General features: G+C 38.9%; 1 protein-coding gene across 1 annotated transcript; it reads right to left on the bottom strand.

Annotated features, from left to right (window-relative positions):
- Positions 1-6,397: 6,397 nt before the first annotated feature.
- LOC126592454 (probable serine/threonine-protein kinase PBL7) lies at positions 6,398-10,076 on the bottom strand. The gene is made up of 6 exons (XM_050258132.1): positions 9,670-10,076; positions 9,016-9,281; positions 7,593-7,975; positions 7,029-7,161; positions 6,845-6,934; positions 6,398-6,737 (listed from the first exon to the last, which is right to left on the bottom strand). The coding sequence occupies exons 1-6, from the start codon at positions 9,989-9,991 to the stop codon at positions 6,576-6,578; spliced, it is 1,356 nt and encodes a 451-aa protein (XP_050114089.1). The 5' UTR covers positions 9,992-10,076; the 3' UTR covers positions 6,398-6,575.
- Positions 10,077-10,295: the final 219 nt, after the last annotated feature.

Below are 10,295 nucleotides of genomic sequence, written 5' to 3'. Positions count from 1 at the left end.
AAAGTTAATCCAAAGAGCAGCAAGTCACAAGGAGAGCAAAAAGGAGAAACAAGTACTGCCATGGAAGCTGAAACTGAAAACAAACGAGCAGCTTCGCAGCTGGTAGTTCATCGACAAAGTTTCATTGCCCTAAATCCATCTGCTATAAAACCATCTTAGGCGGATTTAGGGTTCTGGAAACGTATTCGGGTTATGGTTCTGTTTTCGAGCCATTTAAAGACCATGTTTAGGAAACTATTACAAATTCTTCTTGTACATTCGTCTTTGAAGTCAAGGGTTTGTTTGTTACTTTCTTAAACGACTGATAGCTTGTTTAGTATCCTTCTTGGATCAAATTTTTTGTTTTTGTCATCTAAAGTAAGAATTTAGAAACATTCATCATTTTTTTAAACTATAAAGTATTTTTAAATGGAAAGCCAAACAACTCCTAACTCTTTATATTTGCATCAAGAAAACACTCTTAGTCATCGGTCAGTCGCGACTCGCAATTCGAAAACAATCCAATACTGAGATTGAACACCACAAATCTCATCCACTTGTAAAAGAGAGGTTGAACATATACATCTCTGTCTAATGGCTGGAAAGTGATTTCACCACATCGTTTTTTTCATCACGTATATTGGTTTATTGTCTTTATAATAAAAGTTAAACAAATTAAAGTAGAAGTAACGGACAAATAGCTCTATTTGTCACATGAAACTATTAGATTTTTAATTTCAAATAAAATTGGCCAACTACAATAATTTGGTATTGACATTAATGGATGGTGAATCTAATACTAAATTATTATGGCTGACCGGAATAATTCACCAATTTTACTTAGATTTTGGTTGAGTCAAATTGTATTCCGTCCTTTGAACATGATGTGCTCCTTAAGAGTTTTTGGCGAGTCCTAGGGTGTCACAACCCATCCCTAATTTTACAATTTTATAAATTTTAAAAGAGTGATTTAACGAAAATGCCCTTGTGGTGAGATTGTTGACTTTTGTTGACCGTCTTTTCATGATGTGTACAAGCTACTATTCTACCGTATTCATGAAGTACTCGACGATACGAACGTGTAGGCGCAAGCGGAATTGAAATTGTAGCTACGACGAAGATTTTACGGAACTACGAATTCGAGAAATACTTTTGTGAAAAATTACTATTTTATATTTTATTTAATATATTATTATATTACTATTTTAATATTTCTGATTGGATATTTTACATATTTTAATAATTTATTTTGGCATGTGGGAGCCATGCCTCACTTAACTCTCCTTTCCTGTCTCGCCACCTAGCCTTTTCCCCCTATCTTAGGGACACACTTTCTCTCTTCACTTTATCTCTCCCGCATCTGTCTCTCACCTCTCTCTTCCTTCTTCCTCGGCAAGCACCAAAGGGTGCAACTGCCTTAAACCACCACCACTCGTACCTCGCCAGTAAGCCACATCACCATCACCCCAGCTCGTCCCATCTCTATATTCCCGAGCCTAGAACCCAAACTTTTAAACAACTCTCAGACCTCACATTGGAGAATAATCGAAAATGGAGAACTCTGGCGAGTTCTCGTCGTCCCTGGCAAAGGTAAGCCTCGAAAATCCCTAAGATCTTCGTAGATCGTGTTTAGGAGCACAATTATGATGTTTTTGAGATGTTCTAGTGTTGTTTGGACACATAAATACCCCGAGAGTAACAAACCTAGTTTTTCAGCAGAGATCCAGCAGCTTTCGAGCCATTTTCGGCCAATTCTGGCCACGGCGGAGGAAACCAAAGGTATATTCTGATTTCGTGTTCCCTGAGATTCGATTTGATTTATTGGAAAGATAGGTTTAGTGAAGATTTAGTGTGGTCGGAACTGGGATCTATCGCGACGGTTGTAGCGGTAACTGGCCAGAGAAGAAGAAGAAAGAAAAAAAATAGGAAGCCTAGATCCAATACCCGGATCCAGATTTGTTACTCGGATCCAGATCCGAACCCGGGATCCGACCCGGCCCATCTCTGAATTGGGCTTGGAATATTCTTTGGAATATTACTTGTAATGTTCTTAGAATATTCCTTGTGTTGACTTTTTCCAAATTTTCTCGAGAGAATATTCCTTGTGTTGACTTTTTCCAAATTTTCTCGAGAACCCTCGTAGGCTAATTTGATGTCCCGAGTTCGTTTTTGACATCCATTTAGTGAAATTCTGAAGTTTTAATATAGTTGACCATCGGGTGTCTGGTTAACTTCTTAGGGTTGACGGTCGACTTTTTTGTTGACTTTTTATAAAATTTGCCCATGACCCCTCTTAGCATATTTCAACGTCATGATTTCAAATCCGCACTCCATTTTCCTAAATTCAAACATTTTAATCAAGTTTTAACGGGTCCCAATATTATGCTTATGTGTGGTTACTATGGGAGACTCCGGCTTTCCTAGTTCAAACGGCTGCGACCTCACAAGTATCTGTGAGTGGGCCTTTTCTTTTATATAGTATATATATAATTGTTAGTTTCCATTTACACATTTCATAAAGAGTTTTCTACAATATGCCTCGATTAACGTGACGTTTATAAGATTTAGCACATTAATAGAAATTACTGGTAGTTATGCTACGTCCTACGGGATGCACATGTATGCGTATTATTATTGATGCCATAATTATATTTATGACTATGAATAATATTATGTTGATTAGAATTATCGAATCATTGTGGCATGACTATATTTATGTTATCTGTTCATCGTTTGCTGCATTGGTGTTAGTACTCGCCCGGCCCAGGGCCAGTCTTTCAGGTGTATGTGCACATCGCACCGTCCACTCACTTTGGATCCATTGTAGGTGCCAGTCCTGTCCTAAATTGCTATAGGTAATTAGGACTTGTATGTGCTACGCATAGCGCCAGACTTCACGTGATTGTAGTATTAGAGCATCAATCATTATTACATTCAGTCATGTCCATGTCAGAATACCTCTGTATGAACTCGTGTGTCAGCATGGGTCGATGAGCACTCAATATTGTATGTTTATTTATGAGAAAATATGTGTTTACAAACGTCATGTGTTTATTTACGAAAGTTTGTGACGTGTTGCATTTTTTAGATATTACTAGCTCTAGTAAGTATTTTCATACGATACGTAGTATGTATATTTTGGAAACTATACTTGTTTTACGGTGAGGGGTTATTATGTTTTCGAAAAAGTTTTTATGAAACTTTATTTTTAGTCACACTCACCTTTGTTTTTCACCCTTCCAGATTTTAGTAGCTGAGCTTTTGTATCGTTGAGAATTCTTGACAAATTTTGGTATCGGTGGTTACCTTCGATGGTACAATTCTCATCCTACTTTACTGTACTTTACTTGTGCTCTGACATCACGTGTGAACTGGGTTCATTCCTGTTCACAAGCACACTCTTGCATTTAGTCACTTTTAGGTTTAAATTTACTCACATTTCCACATCACTACATGTTATGGCTTTGTCACCCTCCTGGTGTTGGCCCACAGTTCAATTCCGAGTCTAGGTGGACGTTTCGGGTCAAGGTGTGTCATAGGGGATTAAAATTCTCTTCGGATCTGTGTATGGAGCTTGAAGATTGAGAGATTCAGACCACTTAATTTCAATCCTACGACCTCTTTAATCTATTGCACTAACCCAGTGCACAAAAAACCCAAAAATTTGAACAACCCAGATTTTTGTCTCTCTCTTGAACGACCTGAATCCTCTCAATCCGCGAACTCTAGACATAGAGACCTCGAGTGGATCTCATTGCAGTCCTAAGTAACCCACACTACCATTCAAATTAAAGCACGATGTGCAAATCTCATGCGAATCTCTACGCAAAAAGGGATTATAAAAAATAAAAAAGATCAGGATTAGGATTAGGTTAGGTGCCTCCCTATATAAGATCGTGTTTCTTCTCATTATCGTGAATCTCTACCCATAAACCATGGCAAATAATTCATGTTCCGATCTTCCGATTCCGATCTTGAACCTAATCACTGAACGTCTTCCGTACTATGATTTTGTTCGTTCTGCTGCGGTATGCAAGACTTGGCAGCAAGCTTTTCATGATGGGGTTCAAGCTCGATGCAAAAACCTTAGTATATGGGTAATGAACCATGGCTGCTTCAATCATGACGGAGAAATCTTCAGCATACTGGAGCTCTCTGATCCTTCGACCGAACAAACTTACTCCATCAGAGATATCATAACACAAGAAGTTAGAGAATTATTCGTGGACGCGAAACCTTGTGCATCGAGATATGGTTGGCTGCTTCTCACGAAAAAGGTAAAAGTAGAAGATGGTAGTTCAACTAAGTTCTTTTTCTATATTCCTTTCAAGAATAAGGTTATTGAACTATCTTCTCCCTTGATTTTGACCAACAAAATCGCTGGACATAAAGCCACATTCACGGAACGTCTTGAAGCTTGGGACATGATTGATTGCTCCGTTTTTGCAAACAAAATCAGGTGCAGTGGATGCGAAAACTGTTACAGTACGTCCCGATACGTTTACTACTTGGTTGAAGTTCCTTTTAGTAAGGTCTATTTGGTTGCTCAGCAAGATCACTATCATGAATTGCATGCTTTCGAATATGATGGATCAGATAATAAATGGTTTGAAGTTGAGAGCTTCATAAAAACATTCGAAAATCGAGCACTATTTATCAAAGGGCCATCATCAGTTGCAATTGAGGAGTTTTCGGATGAATTTAAAGGAGTGTTCGCTGGTAAATATTCCATAAATCGTCTAATTTGTGGTTTCAAAACAAATTGTAAACCGGCATGTGATATATTCAAAGAATTTGCTCGGCTTGGTGACTTTCTTACAGAAAGTTTGATTCAAATTGTTCCGGAGGTGAGCATTATTCATAAGCATGCCCATGATGATGACACTCAGATTCTCTCTCCCTCGCTCCTTCCCCAACTGTCGGCATCCCTTTTGGTTCCGGTGGAGGAGGAGGACATGACAAGGAAAGAGATAGAGAGGGAGATGGAGAGCAAGATGGAGTTGAAAATGAAGCGGAAGAAAGATAGGAATGTCAACATTCGTTATGACTATGACATGCAAGATCGTAGGGACAGGAAGTGGAAAAGGTGGATGGAGATGCAGAGAGAGATAGAGTTGGAAAGGGAGATGGAGAGGGAGATTGAACGGGAACGGGAGAGTGAGAGGCAGGTGGAAACAGAGAGGGGGAAGGAGAGGGGGAGGGAGAGGGAACACAAAAGAGAGAGGAGAAGAAAAAATATAGAGAGGAAAAGAGAGAAGGATTTAGAGAGAGAGAGATGGAGAGAGAGAATAAAAGAATGGCTAGAAAAAGGAGGGAGAAGCAGGAGGTGCAGGTGGATATTCAGAGGGAGAACAAAAGAGAGAGGAGACGAAAGAAGAGAGAGGAAGATGGGGAGGGAGGTGACGTGGGATAAAATGGGGTTGAAGTTGAGTGAGAGTGAGAGTGAGAAAGTGAGCGAGAGTGAGGTGGAGAGTGAGTTAACTGATGAGCATATTCTTCTAGTGGTGAAGGAACAAGATCTTGTTCCTTCTTCCCCGCCACATTCTCCTCAAACACCAACAAATGCGGTTCCAGTGGTGGAGGAGAGGAGGAGAGAGAAGGATAATAAAAGAGAGAAAAAGCAAAGAAAGAAAGCGAGGAGGAACACGATGCAAAGAGGGACGGCTGGCGGAGATGGGTGGTGTCTGTCGGTTTGGAGGTTGTTGCGGCTGCTGGTTGTATTTTTTGTATTCTATTTTATATTTATTTGTTCATCTTGTCACGGTAAAGTTGGAATACTTAGGGAGAAAACTGAAGGGGGAGGGGAACAAACAAGTTGCGGGGTTTTCAGTATATTTTGTTGAGAGTATCTGACATTGAAGGATGAAGTCTAACATAAAGGCTTGAAAATCCTTAACCGCAGTGGCAAAAAAGATGAGAAACAAGTGTTTTCATAGAAGTCCAGTTTTGCTTTCAGAATTCATATTGGCAGAGAATGTGCTTTTTAGTAATGTTTATTTAAGTCTAGCATAAGAGCTTAAAAGATATTGGTCGCAATCGGCGAAAACGAGGAGACACAAATGTTGTCAAGGAAGCTAAAGAAGGGTGTTCAAGTAAGATGGAAGTGATCAACAAGTTTAGTTGCACAATCTTTTTTTGTTATAGATCTATCCATCTACTTAGGTTATTTTAATGGTTTAGAAAATGTACTTTGGTTGCTTCTTCTGCTTCTTTCTCTTTTAAAGACCAATTCTTGAACCTGATGTTAATCAATTATTAATTTAGAACCCAAAAAAATGTGTTAGAATGCTTGTAAACAGGAGGTAATCACAGCTAATAAATTAGGACTAATTAACCTGTTTTCAAAGTTAATTAAACTATACTAGCCGATCAAGAATGCATGTGTACCCTCATTGAAATTTTGCACTTGTTGCTCCTATGTTTGTAAGGTTGGTGCTTTCCCATATTATTTGAAATGTGATCCAAATGAAGCATTTTTACCTTCAGGAGTCAACCGTACTTAAACTCAATGAAAGATCGATCCACATTTTTGCTTCAATTTGCAGTTTTCACATGAACCCTAATCCATTTTTTTTTCTTTTTATCTGGAGGAAACCCTAATACCTTGGACTTGGTGTTTGATTCAGAAACCTAGACGAACCAGAGGAAGCACCATAACAGGAGTTTTTAACCAGAGGAATTAGAGATGGTACGACATCCGTCATTAGAGGCCGATATTCAGCTTCTGGCTGCACACACATTGCTGCAATAGCTGCTATCTATAAAAACAACAATTATGACAAGAAAATTGTGTTAGTTAAACCATTTAGAATCAATAAGTTTCTGGTGATGATTATATAATTAATAGGAACCTAGCTAAGCTGACCTGAATTAGATCCCGCTGTGAGAATTGCCCCTGAAGAACTGGATCAACCATTTCCAATACTTTCTCTCTGTTAGTTAACCTTGGAAGAGCCTGATTAATCACATTACAAAAAATTTATCTACATTTAGTTTCCAGTTTGCATACATGCAGACTCACTATTAACAGAAATTTGCAGTTGACATACCCACGAGACAAGGACATGCTCTCCAGGAGGCCGTTTTGTGTCTATTGGCACGCGCCCTGTTAAGAGTTCTAAAAGAACCACGCCATAGCTGAATACATCTGATCTTGTAGTGAGCTTTCCACTTGAGGCATACCTATATCACCAAAGATCCAAAAACTTCTTTAAGAATAAACGATCACAGTCATTAAGTTAAGAAACTAGTATTTACACAATGCCTTCTTGTACTCGGGACATTTGTAGATTCTTTTAGAAAAATGAAATCAGCAGACCTCTGTTTTTTTTTTCTTTTCCCCTTCAATTCTTTTTTCATTTAATCAATCCAAAAATTAGAAGAAAAAAAAGTATTGAAAAGAAAAAAAAAATGTGCGAAAATTACTTCTCTTTTATTACAATATATTTTGCTCTACCCAAGTAACACTAAAGATGATAAAAATTGACAGCTAGTGTAATAGTGACATCGTATATACACCCATGTGCATGGATGCTTCTATTGCTGTGCCTATATTTGTTGGTACTGAATGATAGTGAGAGGGGGTTCCATTACAGATGATATGTAGCACTCACTCTGGTGCCAGATATCCCGTGGTCCTCAGCACCTGCGTCGAAATCTGACCGTTGATCTTGTCAGAACCCATCTTGGCCAATCCGAAATCCGACACCTTGGCACGAAAGTTTTGATCTAGTAGAACATTGGTGCACTTGAAGTCTCGGTGTATAACAGATGGGGTGGCATGTTCATGGAGGAACACAAGGGCCTTGGCACAATCAAGGGCTATCCTCAATCGGGTCCCCCAATCCAACGGCTGATGATTGATTGTAGGATGCAGATGGCGTTGCAGAGTACCATGGGGCATGCATTCAAATATGAGGAGCCTATGGTGCTGGTCAGCACAATAGCCAAGTAGCTCCACCAAGTATGGAGAGTGCAACCGGCTTAGCAGATCAACCTACGATAGGGAGAAAATAGAAAAAATAAGGCATTTTTTTATAATAAAATATTTTTTTATAATAAAATAGATGATTATGCGATGGTAGCTCTATAGAATAGAATAATGTAGGACGTGAAACATTTCTCCTCATATACAAAGGCAAAGGATCCTATATGCTTTGAATTAGGCAATATATTAGGCATTTGGTATTTGGGATTTTTCAATTTGCTCTCACACCCCATGTGCAGAAACTAAATAAAACAGTTTAAAAATGGTATTGAATCCTGAAATTTAGACTCTAACTTTGTTTAATAAGACATAAACACACATTAAAAACAAAACTCATTTATCAAAACATTTGAAGGAAGCATAATGTGTGTGAGGGAGGGTTATTTAAGTCAACCCCTAAGTTTTGCTTTCCTAAGTGAGTTTAGATAAAACACAAGAACTAGGTCATAGCATTTTTTGAAAGATGTGTGTTTTGGTGTGTGCATGAGAGAGGGAGAGAGCCAAAAATCTTTTAGTGGAGGAGGATTTGCTTGCCACGAGGATATATTCCTCTCATAACATGGTGTGCCAAAGATTTTTTAGTGGAGGAGGACTTGCTTGTCATGCGGATATATTCCTCTTGTTTTTATGTGTTTCTGTGTCTCACCACCTATAAGACACAAATGTATATATCCTCTAATTCAAGCAAGTTTTCTTCCGAATAAAAAATGACTTAAATGAAAAGGAGATGCTAAGATATTGGTGTTTAATACCAATTATGCAACACCGTGCATGGAATTTAAAATTATATACATCGTATTATTTTCATATTTAGTGGCCGACCCCACTTAATAAGAAAAAGCTTTATTGTTGTTATTTTATTATTTCCATATTTAATGTTGGGTAGGTTATGAAAGGTGTAGATAAGTCTCTTGGCCTAGGTATCTTCTAATGCATGTGAGTTTGTGTTGACATACAAATGAGCACCCTTAAGAAAAAAAAACAAAATTTAGCTGAAGAAATAGAAGGATCAAATAGGAGGAAAACGCTAAATAAATTAAGTCACTCACCTCAACCCTAAAGGCACGCTCCCCTTGCCTGCCTTCCCTGCGCAGCATCTTAATTGTTGCCACTGTCCCATCTCTTAGGACCCCCTTATACACCACTCCAAACCTACCATGCCCTATCACATTTGCCTCGCTGAATTTATCAGTGGCTTCCTCGAGTTCTTTGTATGAGAACACTTGGACTCCTTTGTATCTACTTGGTGTTGTCAGTGCAGGTGCCCTAAATGACCTCCCAGAATTCCCTCCTTGGAGACACCCACCCTTCACATCTGCTCCAATTTCACACATACAAACATTAGAACTTGGACTTGCTCAAAATCATCTGTTTGGTTACCCCTCAAAATCATCTGTTTAATTACAATGGGATATAGAAGGGGTATTCCAAGTCATTCACAAGCGATGTCATGCGTTTTAGCATTTTCTCATACCAAATGTGACTAGCTTGGGATAACGACAGAGTGAGAAGAACTTACAACTGCAATCCCACTTTGGTGTTACCCAAAACCAATCATGCATTGCCGTGCATTTTAATTTTAGCACAGGGCATTGTGTGATTGAATTGAGACATGGCGATGGTGGCATCTTGATGTATGTGGGTAAGTTTCTTTTTTATAGATACATATGAAAAGGAAATAAAAGATGGGTATGTTTAATTACCTGGGCTAGAATTTAAGTCCACTGTGGTTTGAGCAATGAACCTGCTTTTTGTATTAATCAAGCTAGTCTCTTTGTAAATGTTACCATTTGTTTTCGTGGACTTGGCGAGCCGTCGAAGCATTAATAAGATGAAGATTATAGAAAGAATGACCATAACTGAGATGGTAGGTATGATGACAATGAGAACAGATTTTGAAAGAAAGAATCCATGGTGGTGGTGGTGGTAGGGCTGAGAATTTGAAAGGTGGTGTTTGTTAGTATGGTTTTTTCCGGCAAGGTCAAATGGCCCTGAGGGTGCAACAGTTGTGGTGTTAACTTCCATGAGCACAAAGCAATGCAGGAGAGGGAGAAAGGGAGAGAGGGAGGGAGGGAGGGAGGGAGGGAGGGAGAGAGAGAGAGAGAGAGGGGGGGGGGGGGGGTTGAGGTGTAAGTTTGTATATTGGGGGTTGAGTTTGTTTCCTTTCTAAGGACTCCATCTTTCTCTCCCTCTCTCCAAGTATGGTCATTTCACATGTTTCCTCTTTATCTCTCTCTATCTCTACCTCGTGAATAGCAAGTGGTTGTGTACTTGCTTCGTCTCTTCTTTTCTATTGTCTATACGAATTGTATCTGTGGTTGTATCAGAA

The sequence above is a fragment of the Malus sylvestris genome, chromosome 12, assembly GCF_916048215.2.
Source record: "Malus sylvestris chromosome 12, drMalSylv7.2, whole genome shotgun sequence".
Taxonomy (NCBI): domain Eukaryota; kingdom Viridiplantae; phylum Streptophyta; class Magnoliopsida; order Rosales; family Rosaceae; genus Malus; species Malus sylvestris.
This window is presented reverse-complemented; position numbering and strand designations above follow the sequence as displayed.